Here is a 16,597-nt window from a genome sequence, read left to right as displayed (position 1 = left end):
TTGCGTTTGCATTTTAATGCTTATTGTAAAAAGCGGTAAGAGAAGTTCCAGGTAGTTTCACTATGTGAAAGCACAGCCAGCAATCGCGATTTCATTAGAATGTTAAGTTCTGTTCACTGTTCTTGGCTTGCTGAGGGTCATTCACTGCGACAGCGCGAGCAGTGGGTCGAAAGGTGTGTCAGTACCCACGTTCCGCCGGAGAATTCACTCTGGTCCCCTGTACTGCGCTGCTTTGCTCTGCGCACGCGCATGCCCGGCCCAGCTGCATCATGGACCCAGCACACGGGTATGGTGGGTGATCAGCTGTGCCCCTCAGATTTGCTGGCTGCGTGTGTTCCTCAGAGGCGTTCTGCTGGGCGCTCCACGGGGCATTTAGTATGGGTGCAAGGGGGATGCGTTCACAGTACAGCTTCTGGAACACAAACTGCTATCTCTAGGATATGCCATGGTTTTATGGCGAATGGTCACCAAATGTTTACTAGAGGGAGTTGAGTGAATCCAGCAGAATGGGAACAGAAAGTAAACCTATGACCAAACTCCAGCCAACCCGAGAAATAACAAGTAAAAGAAACAAGCACGAGGCCGCTACATTGCATCAGAAGCCCTGACAGCCATTTGGTTGATGGGCCAACAGCAGAGGCATCTTCTCGCCTGGTCATCAGCACAGGTGGTCCAGATCTTTATCAGCCAGGAGACAATAACAACCACCAGCATTACTCAGCACTTGATAGCTTTATCAGGTGTTTTCACAGGTCTTTTAATCTTCCTTACCGTCACGGGAGGTAGAATGGAGACAGACACAAGATGGTTCCTCTTTTTCCAGAATGTCCTTGTGATAGAGCATCTCCAGCTAGGGTGAAGTGTGCCCTGTGTTAATCTGGAGTGCCGGAGTTGCCTCCCGTCCTAGAGGAGATACCGCCCAGGAGCCATCCATCCCTTCCACCGGGTCAGTTAACTAGACGCCGGCAGTGTGCCAGGCACTCTGCTCAGGGTGCCTGTGCAGGGCGACCTGTTTCTTCCTCACGAGGCCCTGTGAGTTTAAGGGGTAGAGTCCAGTTTTATCTACGAAGAGATGCGGCCTTGGCATAGGTAGGTGACCCCCAGCAAAGCATCTCCATTGGGTTTTCTCTGACCCCCTGCTGTGGCAGAGGATCCCTGCTCCAGCAGTCCCTCAGTCTGGTGAGACCAAGTGCCTGCTGAATGGTGGCTGTGCTGGAGTTGGAATGGCCCAGGACTCTCCCAAAGATACACACTTAATTGCCAATTTCCTGTTAAGATTAGAGTGGTGCCTCATCCCACCTGGCCCTGGGGGATGCTCTTAGAAGAGCATCCAAAGCTGAGCTACACCAGGACTTGGAGTGGAAGTGACAGTGCCCTAGGCAAACCAAGGCGAGCTTATTTTCCACACGTGTTCACATCTTTAAATGTGATTCGGGTTTGCTCTGCCTTGACCTCTCCCCCTCCCCCGCCACTCTTCCCTGCATGAAGTGTGCTGTTTCCCCCTTAACCCTGACACCTCTTACTGTCCTTACGACTTAGGTGCTTGCTGATTATCCGTACTGTCCTTTCCCCCGGCTTGATCAAACCTTCAGTGAGAATGCACCTTTACTTAAGATTTCTGTGCATATATCTCCCATATATCTAACATGGCATTTTAATTAATAGGAAATGTATATGTATATTACAGTAAATATATATATTTATTATTAAAAACTCCACCCCCCTGGACTTACTCTGTCCTTGTTTCCAATGGTTCAGGATACCTTAAAACACTTGGGTTTTTTTGAAGGAAAATGAAACAAAAAGCATGGGAAAGATTTATGTATTTACTTGGGGGAGGGGGAAATTAAACTTCTCATAATAGTTTTTAAATTAAATTTCATACTCGTCCAAATTCTTTCCTTCTCCACCCCTTCCTCTGATATTCCCTCACTCATTAAAGCACAGGATTTTGACGGTATTCACAGGGAAGCTCATTTACTGGAATAAAGAAGTTCTTTAAGTTTTAAATTTTGGAACATTACCAGTGGGTCTGAGCCTGGGTTTCAGATTTTACTGGCATTTTGTTGGCAGAGCAGGCTTTGCAGCCCGTCCTTATTTGAGCATGTTTCCTGACACCTTCAGCGGTATGGTCCTATGTTTTTTAGATTAAAAAAAAAAAAAAAGTTTAAATAGAAAAGAATATATAAACATATAAAGAAGATTGATTCTAAAACATCCAGCAAAATAAAAGGGCAGTAAAAACTCTCAAAAATTAACGAATGGGAAGCACTTTCTTTTTAAAGAGGCAGGACGAAGACAAAGCTACGAGGAGAGAAATGTTTCAGGAAACCCCAGGAAAAGCTGCCTTTTCCTTTGTGCTCATTCTCCTCTCCACTCACAAGTGTCCTGTTGAAATAGGGTTGAGAATACTGTACTTCCACTGCACTGGGCACATGGTGGGCACCTGAGGTCATCCAACTGAGGTGAAGGGAAAGCTTATGGAGGCGAGGGCAGGGCGACAGAACCCTACGTGTGGGGTGTCTCCAGAGACTGGCCACAGAGGGAATCCTTTGCCACCCCTGGGTCTGAAGGGGCAAGGGAGGAAATAGTATTTCCCAGAGCCCCCTGGAGGATCTGTGAGAGCAGAAAACAAGGCCCAATGTTGGGAAAGAGAGCGTGATTCTCTGAGACCCAGAGCTAGTGTCCTACTTAATTGGGGAAATCCTAAGAGCATTTCCCGAGGGCTGGGAGCAAGGGCAGGATACTCAGCTTCTGTTTAACATCATCCTAGAACTGTTAGCCCATTCAGATAGATAAAAAGTCAATTAGAGGCATGCAAATTGAAAAAGAAGTAAAACTATCTCTATTTGCGGTTGATATGATGGCACACCTGGGAAATCTTAGAGAATCAAAGATAAAACTAACTGAAACAATAGTGGAATTCAGTAAGGGAGCTGGGTATAAAATGTTCTGCTAGCAGGGAGCCCAACCAGAAGCCGGCCTCAGGGGGTCAACAGAGTTGGGCAGAAAATGGGATTGGGGAGGGAGGATTGGAAAATAACCGTCTGAACGAAAATCTGTTCTAGAATTGGATTCTGAACAGGTTTAGTTCATGAGGGCCGTAAACCCAGCATGTCATGGAGCAAAGCCCCGCATTAAAGAAAGAGGCCCCTTGTCCCACTGAGTGAAGATTTCAGCTGGTGCTAAGCTTCCTGGTAGAGCAAGCTCTGGCATGTTGCTTGATCTGTGCCGGGCGGGGCGCAGGGAAGCCACTGGAGAGAGGTCTGAGCCTGAGAGGGAAAGAGGAAGGCTGATATCTAGGGCAGCAAGGTGGTGAAAGAAGCAATGGTTTGGGGGCCAGCTGGTAGGGGTAGGGAATTTTTCCTCATAATTACCCTTGAAATGGCAATGGTATTGGGGTGGAAAAACAGGGCCCGTAAGTGGCAGGGTGGAGCTTCCCTTTCTAGAGGAAGAAATTCATTGCCTTCACAATGCTCTGTCTGCCCAGATGTTTCAGCAGCCACGTGGCTCTGTAGGTAGGGAAACTGCTTATTATAGTATTGATATTTTATGGAAAATTGGTTAGGAGCGACCAGCATATTTGAAACTGAATGTGTATAGAGCAGGGGAAATACCTCTTCAGACATGCAAGGCAGAGGTAATAAACTTTGGGACAAGTGTGGTGGTATTTAATTTTTAAAAGTTTTGGTCAACTCTATTTCCATTCTTATAAAAGTAAGGACCCCATTTCGTCTTACTCTGAGTATAAATTTTCATAACTTTTCAGAAAAAAGTATACTTGAACAAATGTAAGACACTCCTTGCTCATAGATAGGACAACTGAACACCACAAAGATGTCAGTTCTCTCCAAGATAATTTATAAATTATGCACTTTTACTAAAAATGCTTTTTGTTTTTGGTTTTTTTTTTTTGGTTTGTTTCTTTTAAGTGCAGGCAGACAAGTAGATGCTAAAATTCATTTGAAAAATACATATATATGCAAGAAAACAATGAAAAAATATATATCCAGGAAACAATGAAAAAGAAAAGCCATGAGAGGGCCCTAGGCTTGATAGGTTTTAAACACACTACAAAGCCTCTGTAATTAAAACGGTGCTTTACTGGCACATGAATAAATGGAGAGAGCAGCAGAAAGGAATAGGAAGTACAGAAATAGACCCAAGTACATACAGAAATTTAGTATATAATGAAGGTGGCATCTCAAGTTCCTAGGGCAAAGGTATAATTTTTAACAAAGGGTCCTGGGACAGTTTGAGAGACATTTGGGAAAAAAAGATAACATCAGTTCCATACCTTTCACCATATACAAAAATAAGCTCCAAACGGATCAGAGTTCTAAATTTAAAAAGTGAAGCCCTTTAAGTACTAGAAATAAGTGAATGAGTTCCTGCATAACTTGGGTATAGGGAAAGGCTCTGAAGACACAAAAACAAGAGGCAGTAAAAGAAAAAAATCGATACATTTGACTATTTAAAAAGAAAAAGTAAATTGTGGTATGACAAAAACCACCATCAATAAAGTCAAAAGACAGTTAACTTGGAGAAAATATTGGCAAGATAACACAGATAAAGCATTAATATTTCCTAATATATTAGAAACTCTTAAAAATAGGCAAAAGACACGAACAGGTAATTCACTATATGTGTGTGTGTGTGTGTGTGTGTGTGTGTAAGTGTAATGAAAACTGCGCATACAAGAGACGTGCAGAGTACAACTACAGTGAAATACCACTCTTACATATCAGATTGGCAAAAACTAAAAAGTGTGATATCACACTCTATGGTAGTATCTCATGAAGTTAAATATACAGTTACTTATCCTCTGACCCAGAATCGCACTTCTAGGAATTTACCATGAAGATACATTGCCAACAGTACAAAAATACGTGTGAACAAGGGTATACATTATACATACTGTCATTTTTGGAAACTACCTAAATGCACATAGGAGAGTAGTTGAATAAACTATGCTCCATCCATCAATGCGACACAATGCAGCAGCTTTAGAAAAGAACAAGGAATAGCTCTATGAATGTCTAAACAGTGTTTTCAGGTTATATTAAATGAAAAAACCCAAAAGACAGTAGAATACAAAATGGTAACTTTCTGTAAAGAAGCAAGAGAAATGAGAAAATATGCAAGTATCTATGCATTTGTTCAGAAAGAAACACAGGAGGAATAAACCAGAAAGTAGTGAGATTAGTTCAATTGTTAATTATAGAAAAGAGTTTGATGGGGAGACTTAGATAGAAGGGATAAGTGGGGGGAAATGTGACACTTCTCAGAGTTTACTTTTCTGTACAGTTTTGTTTTTACTAAATTTATTTATTTAATTTATTTTTGGCTGCGTTGGGTCTTCCTTGCTGCGTGTGGGCTTTTCTCTAGCTGCGGCGAGCAAGGGATACTTTCTGTTGTGGTGCGTGGTCATCTCATTGTGGTGGCTTCTCTTGTTGTGGAGCCCTGGCTCTAGGCACACGGGCTTCAGTAGTTGTGGCGCGCGGGCTCAGTAACTGTGGCTCACAGGCTCTAGAGTGCAGGCTCAGTAGTTGTGGTGCACAGGCTTAGTTGTTCCACGGCATGTGGGATCTTTGCGGACCAGGGATTGAACCCGTGTTCCCTGCATTGGCAGGCGGATTCTTTTTCTTTTAAAGATTTTCAAAGTCTTCATTGAATTTGTTACAATATTGCTTCTGTTTTATTTTTTGGGCTTGAGGCATGTGGGATCTTAGCTAACCGACCAGGGATTGAACCTGCACCGCCTGCATTGGAAGGTGAAGACTTAACCACTGGACTGCCAGGGAAGTCCTGGCAGGCGGATTCTTAACCGCTCTGTCACTGGGAAGTCCCTCTGTACAGTTTTGACTCTTGGAACCAAGTTAAAGAATAAAGAAACAAGGAGGGAGGGGAGCACGACCCTATAATGGAATACGGAAGTACAGTTAAACCTCACCTTATTTCAGAGACTAACATAACCACACTCAGGTAAGAGAGAAAAAGAACAAACCCTAAAAACTTTAAAACACAATATTTGACTATATAGCCTTAGGCTAAAGACAGAAAAAAACTATAGATAAATATTGAACCCTAGTTAGCAAGTTTGTTTTTCACAGTAGCGTGGGTCAGCAATTGTGAAACCACTTTTTGCATGTTAGAGTATTGAGCAAATAAGTCAATATATTTGAGATAATGAGAGCCAGACCTCATTATTGGAGAAGGAGGTTACAAATATAAAAAGGGGCAGAATAAAGTGGACCTAGTGCTGTTGGATTGGAACTGGGAGTTTTCAACGAATTCATGGTTTTTAAGTTGGATGGATGGATGGATGGATAGATGGAAAGAAGGAAGGAAACACACATACTTTATTGTTCTTTCCTAACACCCAGATTTGCTTTTTAAATACGATTCTCCAGTAAAAGGAACCAGAGCTCCTTGGAGAAAAGGCCAGTTCCAGGGGCTGGTGCTGAGGAAGTTCAAGAGGGTTGTGGAACCTCTTCTTAGGCCAAAAAAGTAAGGAAGTGCTGAAAGATGACAGGCACTTGTCAGTAGGAGACAGACACCAGCTTGAAGGAGCTTCTCCTTGCCAAATCTGGCATAATATGAGCATCAGAATAAATAATGATAGGAAATTAAATATTCTCTTGGATAAATAAGGCTCCACAAGTCCATTCTGCTGTAAAGAAAGGAAGAAAGAAAAGTAAGTGCGGGGAGAAGAAAAGGCTCTTCCTTATAGTAGCATCCCAACAAGTACACATGGAAGAAATGATGGAATCAGAAAAACCACTCTTCGGCAACCATCAAACAAATAATTGATTCAAGTAAAATCCTCCACAGATGCTAACACTAGTAGATGAAATTTCATGAGGAACATGATACGTATTTTATCTCCCCAGAAGTACTTAATTAACTACAGTGGAAAAACAATAACTTTACAGTGGAAAAGCTAGCACACACCACCCTACCCAAGTGGCTCAAAGTTAACTCACCAATACTGGGACAAGGCAACACTGTGTGCTTCCTGATACCATGCACTGAGAAGGATACACTCTCACTAATGTGTGTTTCTGCCAAAATGCTAATTTGAGTCTAATCATGAGATTTCAGATCATCTAAATTGAAGGACAGGGACTTCCCTGGTGGTCCAGTGGCCAAGACTCCACGCTCCCAATGCAGTGGGCGCGGGTTCAATCCCTGGTTGGGGAACTAGATTCCCCCATGCCACAACTAAGAAGTCCGCATGCTGCAACTGAAAAAAAAGATTCCACGTGCCGCAACTAAGACCCGGCACAGCCAAAATAAATAAATACATAAATATTAAACAATAAATAAATACATAAATAAATTGAAGGACATTTCATAAAATAACTGCCTCCACTCTTCAATAAATGTCTAGGTCATGAAAGACAAAATGAAGGACAGAACCAGATTAGAGAGACTAAGGAGACATGGCAACTAAATGCAACCCATGATCCTGGATTAGATCCTCAACCAGAAGGCAGATTGTGTGTTACTGTGAAGGGCCTTGTTGGGACAATGGATGAAACTTGACCAAATTCCGTAGATTAGATCATGCGTCGGCAGACTATGGCCTGCTACCAGTTTTTGTACCACCTAAGCACGCAGAATTTTGTTTTTACATTTTTAAATGGTTGGAAAAAAATTTTTTAAAGTAAAATGTCTATGACATCTTGGGAAAGGCAAAACTATAGAGACAGTATAAAGATCAGTGGCTGCCAGGGGTGAGGGAAGGAAAAGAAGGATGAATAGGTGGAGCACAGGGGATTTTTTACGGCAGTGAAACTATTTTATATGATACTGTAGTGGTGGATAGATGTCATTATACATTTGTCAAAAAACCCATGAAACTGTACAATACAAAGAGTGAATCCTACTATTAAACTATGGGCTTTAGTTAATAACAATGTATTAATATACAATTATATCAATTATAGCAAATGTACCACACTAATATAAGATGTTAATTATAGGGAAACTGGGATGGGGTGGGCGTTGAGGGAGTATATGGGAACCCTGTACATTCTGCTCGGGTTTTCCTTTTCTGGTTTTTTTGGGGGGGGCTGTTTCTTTGTTTTGGCCACGCTGCACGGCATGCGCGATCTTAGTTCCCCGACAGGACTCGAACCATGGCCCCCTGCAGTGGAAGCATGGAGTCCTAACCACTGGACTGCCAGGGAATTCCCTGCTCAGTTTTTCTATAAACCTAAAGCCACTCAAAAAAGGAAGTCTGTTAATTAAAATAAATTCTGTATTGTGACACGAGCATTATATGAAATTCAAATTCCTGTGTCTATAAAGTTTTGTTGAAACGCAGCCAGATTTATTTATTTACATATTGTCTACAGTTGCTTTTTTGCTCAGACAGCAGGGTTGAATGGTTGCAACAGAAACCATAGGGCTCACAAAAGACTAAAATATTTACTATCTGGCCTTTACGGAAAAAGTTTGCTGACCCCCGGATTAGATAGCCGTGTTGTATCAATGGTAAGTTCCTGATTTTGATAATTGTACTCTGATTATGTAAAACAATACCCTTAATTTTTAGGAAAGACACACTGAAGTATATAGGGATAAAGAGACATTATGGCTGCAACTTACTATCACATAGTTCAGAAAAAAGAATTATGGACAGGCAGACAGATATGGAGAAGCCTATTCGGTAAAAAGTTAACAGTTGGGAAATCTGGGTGCTGGGTGAAGGGCATGTAGGAATTCTTTATACTATATCCTTGCAAGTTTTCTGTAAGTCTGATATTATTTCAAAGTAAAAGGTTAAAAACAAAATGAAAAACAAAATATCATCGGTCTTAGAACCAACCAGACCTTGATTTGAATTCCTGATTTGCTGACTCAGTGGCCTATTTATAGAAGTGGTTTTGCCTTTCCAAGCCTGTGTCCTCATCTGACTTGTAAAGCTTAGATGAGATAATGCATGTGAAGTGCAGAAAATCGGCACTGATTCCAGGTGACCGAGTTGAGACATCTACAGTGCCTTCAGGAAAATGATTCCCAGATGTCTGCTTGGAGACAGACATGGTCAAGATGAGCCAGTGTCCATCTTCTGAAATGGCAGCTGCGTTTCAAAACAGAAGGCCCTCTGTTGGGATAAATGAGCCATGGTGATGGCTCCATGGTGGGGCCCCTCCACACCCAGTTGAAGATGATGGACTCTGAGAAGTGGGTTGAGAAGATCCTGTGATCTGGGGACTCCTAGTGGAGGGGTTAGACATGATCTGAGTTCCCATTTTTGGTGGCAAGTTTAACTAATGCCGAGGATCTAGGGTCAGGACTGTCTTGTAGGCTTGGCCTCGGAGGTGGCTGTGGGTGCCATAGTTCAGTCTCCACAAGTTTAGCCGTCCATCTGTGAATTCTGCAACAGCACTGGTCTGAGGTAGGAGGTGATGCTCAGACATCCAGTATTTATGGTGCAGTGTCAGGGGTAAGAAACAATGGTTTGTATTCATCTTGAATAATACAGACCAGCATCAACAAATGCCTGATGTACTAGCAAGGTGCCTCATTCTGGAAGCTGAACCCACAGGACTCCCTCCCTGTGAGCAGTTAAATGATTTAGCAGTAGTGTAGATGCTGTTCTGTATGATGTTGGAAATGGGGAAGATTAGATGAAAATCTATGAATGATTGGTATGCTAGGAGATATGGAAATCTAACAGCGCATCTGACCCACAGACATCCTTCAGCAGAAATACAGGTGGGGCCTCTGCTTCTGGGAAACACCCAGGGGGAAGGTGGTGATGGTTCTGCTCTTGAGCAGTCCAGATTCCCACTTCGCCTCTGACTGAAATGCGCATCCTCTTATACAGAAAACACAAAGGAATATGATCTAAAGCTTACTTATTTGACAGCGTTCCAAAAAGGTGGATTGATGACAGGTCACTGTAGTTTTAAGTGTCCAACCCAGAAGCTAATGGAAGAATATATTAGTAAAACTGTTGTGCCGCTGTGTATAAGTGACCAAAGGTATTTGTAAGCAACAACCTAAATAATGTGTTATTTTTAAAAAGCCAGATAGCTAGTTCAACCAACGGTTTATAGCTTTGCTGAGTGGGTTCAGAGACCCTAGAACTGGAAGTGAGGATTCTGCAACCCAGTTGTGTTCATCTAAGAGCTTTTTAGTCCAGGTTCAGATCACGTTAGTGTGTGTGTAGGTAAGAGAGATGGGGGAGGCGGGCGAGAGGTACAGAGAAGAGGCATTTCCTCTAGAATTTGTGAAGGGTCCCGAAACATACACTTTCTACCACTGTTCTCCTCCCCATCTTCTCTCTGACCATCCTTTTCATCTCCAAGAAGAGGAAATTGAAGGCCTTCTGGGATCTACACAACAAAGAGCAAGTGATACATTTAAGCCCCTACCCTGTGTCAAAGCATCTTGTGTATTCCTTCACGCTCCAATCTTTCGGAGAGCGAGACCATTTCCTAGGTGACTGAAGAGGGGGAGAGACATGCCCCTTACTCAGTGTTAGCTCATATCAACAACGGGGTTTGAATCCAGATCTGTCCCATTTCCTGTCTGAGTCATCTCCACCGCAATGTTTCTCAAGTTCCTCTGGAACCTTTCCTTTCCTGCCAGGAGCAATCTCAGCTTTGCCCCCCGACATGGCTAGCTCTCCGTTCAGAAGTCACTGGTCGGGATCCAGCACCTTCCACCCTAGACCACAGCCCCATGCATGGCAGAGCCCTCCCACCCTCCTTGCTCCAGTCTGCGTGTTCTTGGGAGCAGAAAACACTACTCATTTACTTTCAAAAAACAATCCTGTGCATTCTTCAATAGAAGGCAACCGTTTAAAAAATTGATTGTACTGTTAGAGTAAGACTCTTTAAAAAATAAAATATCTTTATATTTTAGCTTGTTAACTTTTTAAAGACTGATGCCCAAATATAATAGTTGGTGTTCACAATCTAATACATTTCAAAGAAACAGTTTTTGAAATGAAGTTTAACACAGTTTCCTTTGAACTACACAGAAGTAAATACAGTTATGAATAGTGAGAGTTCATCTTCCAGTAAAGGTTTTCAAAATCAGAAATAAGTTGTTAGCCATCAGTGTGTGACTGCCTGGGTCCTCTTCTCCTTCCACCTCATCCCTACCCCCCGTATTGGGTCCTTTTTTCACATAGAAAACATGGAGGGGTGGGGGATTCTCTGAGAATGTCTTTCTGAAGCCTTGGGAGAGGGAGAGTCTCAACTGAGAAGACTGGGGGGAGAAGACAGGGCACAGCACAGGTACCAGCAGCTGATGAAGCTCCTCAGGGCTCCCAGGGTGGAGACCCCCAAGGATGCTGGCAGCCTTCTGCATGCCATCTCCCCAGCTCTGAGGGAGCCTGTGCGTGGACGGTAACTGGGCTCAGCCCGCCACCTCACACAAGGCACATGCTCCACCAGGGAACGAGTGGGAGGGACAGGCATCGCCGTTCGTGCATTACAGGAGGATTCATTCGTACAGTGAGCCTGGTAAAGCTCGGACAGTGGGCTGCTCTTGGGTTGCAGATCTGCGATCTCTCAGAAAGGAGGAGGTTTTTCTGCTAGTGAGCTGTAGGTTAAAGAAAAGTTGGATTTTAATAAATCTTTTCTTTAATAGCATTTTTCCTGATTTTAAAATGAATGCACTCCAAATATAGAAATAGTGGGAAATTCAGAAAAGCATAAAGAAAATAAACACTTGAAATCTTACCACCCAGAGATTACTTAGAATAGCATAATGAAGAAATTTAAATCATCATATAATTCTGCTTCCACTTTCTGGAGATAACCACTGTTAATGGGTGTCCTGTGTTCTTCTATATATGCACGTAGGAATACATAGTTTACATAGATGGGATCATACCATGATGCTATTTTTAAGACTTTTTTATTATCAACGTAATAAAAATGTGTCCATAACTAAATATCTACATTATTTTAAGAGTTCCAAAATAAGCAATTTTTCCAGTCAGCAGGAACTTTTTTTGTAAAATATATCATGTGTGTGTATAGTATTTTTTAAGGGGAAAAAGTATAGAAGAACATACATTTCTAATGAGAAGAAGGACTTCTTTGGATGACTTTTCTGCTTTGTAGTTTGCTGTATTTTTCCAAGAATTATGCTCCTTAAACTAACCACAGCTAATATTTTGGTATATTTCCTAACAATTTTTAAAAGTATACTTTAGGGGCTTCCCTGGTGGTGCATTGGTTGAGAGTCTGCCTGCCAATGCAGAGGACACGGGTTCGTGCCCCAGTCCGGGAAGATCCCACATGCCGTGGAGCAGCTGGGCCTGTGAGCCATGGCCGCTGAGCCTGCGCGTCCAGAGCCTGTGCTCTGCAACGGGAGAGGCCACAATAGTGAGAGGCCCGCGTACTGCCAAAAAAAAAAAAATAATAATAATAATAATAAAGCTAAATAGATGTTTAAAAAAAAAAAAGTATACTTTAAAGCATCATTGGAATCGTGCTGTATATAGGATTTTCTACCCTCTTTAAGTCATCTAGTGGCGTTCAATGGACATTTGCCTGTATCACTGATGGCTATATGATGTTTTTTCGTGTGGGGATACTATGATATTTCTTTCTTTCCTCTGTCATGGACAGTTTGTACTATTTATGATTTTTTTCACTGTGTAATGCTGTGATGAATAGTTGTGTCCCTGAATTATTTTGTTTCCCTGTCTGAATACTCCTCAGAATTCAATCTTAGGAGTATAGGCACTGAGTCAGAAGGTGTAAACCGCTTAAGGCTCCCATTGCATATGAACAGACTGGCTTTAAGAGTTTCTGCTCATTAATTACTTACCAAATAAGGTCTTGCTCATTGGTTATAATAAAATGTGTGCTGAAGGTGACTGTTATTATCTTATTTTTAAAGCAGATCTTTCAGTCCTATTCATCGAAATATTTACAAATATTATATTTAAACATAAAAACCATGCTTCTTTCCCCCAAATTTTTCAAAAGTATTTTAAAATTAAAGGTAAGCAGTCATCTTAAAGAAAGTTTAAAAAAATAAAGAAAACAATCATCCTAATGTAGCCACAGTTATTATTTTGTCAAATCTCCTTCCTCCCTTTTTCTGAATTTTACACATTTGGGATAAAAGTATATGTAGTTTAGTATCCTGCTTTTTAAATTGAACATTCTATTGAAAGCATTTCTTCCGTGTTGCTACGTAGTCTTCATAACTGTCATTTTTAATGGTTACAAATTATTCCACTGACCTCATGTAATGTAATTTACGTAACCATTCCCTACTGAACTCTTACGTATTTTCCAGTTTTTTACTTTTATCACACAGTGGTGAATGTGGGCTATTTCCTTAGGTTTGAATCCTCAAAGTGGATTGACCGGGTCTGGATTTAAACTTTTGTTCATTCAGAATTTTCACTAACTCATAGTGGCCTGTCTTCTTGGTTAGTTTTTTTAAAAAATAAGTTTATTTATTTACTTATTTTTGGGCTGCATTGGGTCTTTCTTGCTGTGTGCAGGCTTTCTCTAGTTGCGGCGAGCAGGGGCTACTCTTCCTTACAGTGCACGGGCTTCTTATTGCGATGGCTTCTCTTGTTGCGGAGCACGGGCTCTAGGCGCACGGGCTTCAGTAGTTGTGGCACGTGGGCTCGGTAGTTGTGGCTCGCGGGCTCTAGAGCGCAGGCTCAGTGGTTGTGGCGCACAGGCTTAGTTGCTCCACGGCATGTGGGATCTACCCAGACCAGGGCTCGAACCTGTGTGCCCTGCATTGGCAGGCGGATTCTTAACCACTGCACCTCCAGGGAAGTCCCTTGGTTAGTTTTAATTATTGAAACTTAATTCCAACAACAACGTGAAATTCAGGACGTTCCGTTTGGCAGGGAACCCAGTAGGAACTGTGATGTCCTTAGTAACAAAGTGGTCAGGACGCTGTCCTGTTTGCCACGTGAGCCTTGGGAGCTCTGGATGTTTCAGACCAAAGGGAAGTGTACAAAAACAGAGCACTTTCCTCGCCTGCCCTGTTGGTATACAGTGCCTGCCCTCTGCTGCCACTCACAGAAACCATTTATTAAGCAGCCTTTGCCAACAAGGAGAAAAAGCACAGAGGCAGGGAGGTAGTCATTATGTAACCCCCTCCTTTTTTTTTTTTATTCTATTTTCCCCTCCTTTTTCTATTTCCTTTTGTGAGAATGACATCAACTCGGGATGGAAATGCATTTATGGTGTCTCCTTTCTGCTAAAGTAACCTAGAGACTTCATCTTCAGAGATGCAAAATTGAGATTTTGCAAACGTTCATAAATACTTCTTTGTTGACCGTGAGCCGTGTGGTTTGGCCCCCAGAGTTATCTTAGATAGCACAAATAAATCTGGCGGCCTCCACTGGCCTCAAACTAAGCATGACACCACCCCCAGTCCCCCGCCCCCCCATTGTCTCCCTCCTTTCAGAATTTCCTCTTGGCCTTCAGCAGCACAAGCTCAGTCTTCTCATCAATTGCCCTGTTAACTGCTGCCAAAGCTCCAGCAGTTTAGCGCATATGTTCCCTTCATCATTTCTCTTTGTTCTAGAAAAGGCTGTGCTTGGTTTCTGAACCTCCCCGCCTCCCCTCGCCTAATTCCACCATCACCACCGCTTCCTAGAGACATGACCTTCTACTGTCTACATGTTCATTTACAGAACATCCTAGATTTCTGCCATGGAGAGAGCCTTCACAATCTGCTCACACGTGCAAAATCATCCCCCGCACCCCTTCCCACAGAAAACTTTGTTAGGCGTCCTCGCCCCAGAGCTCGTGCCGTAGGAGCCCAGGTGAAGGGCTGCTGGGTCTCTCTGGTAAGCAAGAGGCCCCTAGGAGACAATGTTACCTCCCTGCGCAGATAAAGATTCCTTCTTAGGGTTTTCTGCCGCTCCAACGCAAGAAAAGGACGCTTTATTCTTGGAGCCCAACAGTGTATAGGCAGAGTCGATCTCAATGGGTTATTCATGGTGTCCAAGAGAAATACTTCTGGAGCTGTATTTCATGTGAGATGGAAGTGGGCTTGGCACCCAGACAGGGGGGCTGGCTGCTCGCTGGGAATGCCCTGTGGCTGTCAGACCAGCCCGGCCCCTGCCTGATGTGGCCAGGCTCTTCTTAGCAAGTCAAGGGGGCTTCTGGCTCCTCCCCACCGGGCCTGCCTGCGCCCTGCGAGGCTCTGCCAGCCCGCGTGCGTGCGCAGAGACCCCCTGGTTGTTTTGGCCTTTAAGTATTTTCTGTCTCTTACCATGTGTAAAGTTCCACCCCGTTCCCCGAGCCGGGAGGAGAGGATGAAGGGCTCTCAGAGCGTGGTCCCTCTCCTCAGCACGGGGATGCTGTGGAAACCCTGCAATCGTTCGTGGAAACTTTGTTTGTGCAAAATACCACCTCGCTGTCATTCCTGCCCTTGCCACTTCCCTCCCCCAGAAAAGTATTTCAAAGAGGCCTCTGCAGCGGCACTGACCGTGGACAAACCTGGTGTTTCGCTTTGTCTGATAAACCTGCTCAGTACCTGGTCAGCAACTCCTGGGGAGGCACAGGAAAACCTTCCTAACGTGGAGTTAAATGTGTAGAATGGAACTGGGAGGAAATTCTCAGAGTGAGGGATTTTTTTCCCTTTCCTTTTCTGGGGAAAAAAGAGAGAAAAGAAAAAAAAGTTAATGTCGACTCATTTGGTGGAGATATAGTGCACCTTTCTAACTATCCCCCAAAGGGAAGTTTGTATTCTTTTAAATAAAACCATTTTAAAAGCAGAACTCAAGCCTAAAAGGATCCAAGGTTCTCCTGAGTTCTCAGAAGGTGTAGATTTATTTACTATAGTTAAAACATAATTAGTTCTCAGGGGATAGTGTGTGTTTTAAACAGCTTTATTGCCACCATATTAGTTTTCTGAATAATCAGAAACTTCTGTTATGATTATGTTCTAGTGTTCAGACAGAAACACACTGTAAGTAGAAACAAATGTCAGGAATTGCTAGTTGTCGTTCGAAGAAGGGACACCACATCGGCGGGGGAAGAAAGAATCTGATAGGATATTCCAAGGAAATGTAATCTAACAATGTCTTGAATAAACCTAATGACAGCTTGGGCAGGTACACGTGCACACACACTGCCCCCCCCCCAACCATCTTTTTTTATATTAAATGGTGTTTTCTTTGTCCCTTTTCCATCATTCTCACTACAGAGGCTGGGAATGGGGTCAGTATCCCTTGAAACCCGTCAGATGGCTCTTCCTTACTAACACATTCACAAATGAGTGCAAACAGTGTCCCCCACTTTCAGCTCTCGGTTCTCATGTCGTGTCACTGTTCTGGCTGACTGGTCTTTCCCACCATTTGCAGGTTGATGTTTGAGATGCCACAGGAAATGGGTTTAATCGCCATCGCAGTCCACCAAACGCAGGGCAAAGGTCGGTCATCTTTTGTTACTGTTTCTGGGGTTTTTGTTTTCTAAAATCTGTGGCTCTCCTGGCCAGAGAGCCAATGGGTTGCGTGTGCTGATCATCGACATGACTCGAGTCAGAAGTTGTTTTCACACACCCCTAAAATGGAGAAGAGGGAGGAAAATCGATTAGAAGATTGAACCTTAGAAGAATTAAAGCATTCTCTTAA

General features: G+C 42.9%; 1 protein-coding gene across 4 annotated transcripts in view; it reads left to right on the top strand.

Annotated features, from left to right (window-relative positions):
* The window catches only part of HLCS (holocarboxylase synthetase), a 210,850-nt gene that overhangs the window by 179,842 nt on the left and 14,411 nt on the right, over positions 1-16,597 (top strand). For all 4 annotated transcript variants that reach the window (XM_032630644.1, XM_032630645.1, XM_032630642.1 and 1 more), the window contains one exon: positions 16,328-16,395. In XM_032630644.1, coding sequence (XP_032486535.1) covers positions 16,328-16,395 — 68 coding nt within the window. The remainder of the gene's footprint in view (positions 1-16,327; positions 16,396-16,597) is intronic.

This window comes from Phocoena sinus, chromosome 4 (genome assembly GCF_008692025.1).
Source record: "Phocoena sinus isolate mPhoSin1 chromosome 4, mPhoSin1.pri, whole genome shotgun sequence".
NCBI classification, from domain to species: domain Eukaryota; kingdom Metazoa; phylum Chordata; class Mammalia; order Artiodactyla; family Phocoenidae; genus Phocoena; species Phocoena sinus.
The sequence above is the reverse complement of the archived record's forward strand: the minus strand, read 5'-3'. Positions and strand labels throughout refer to the sequence as shown.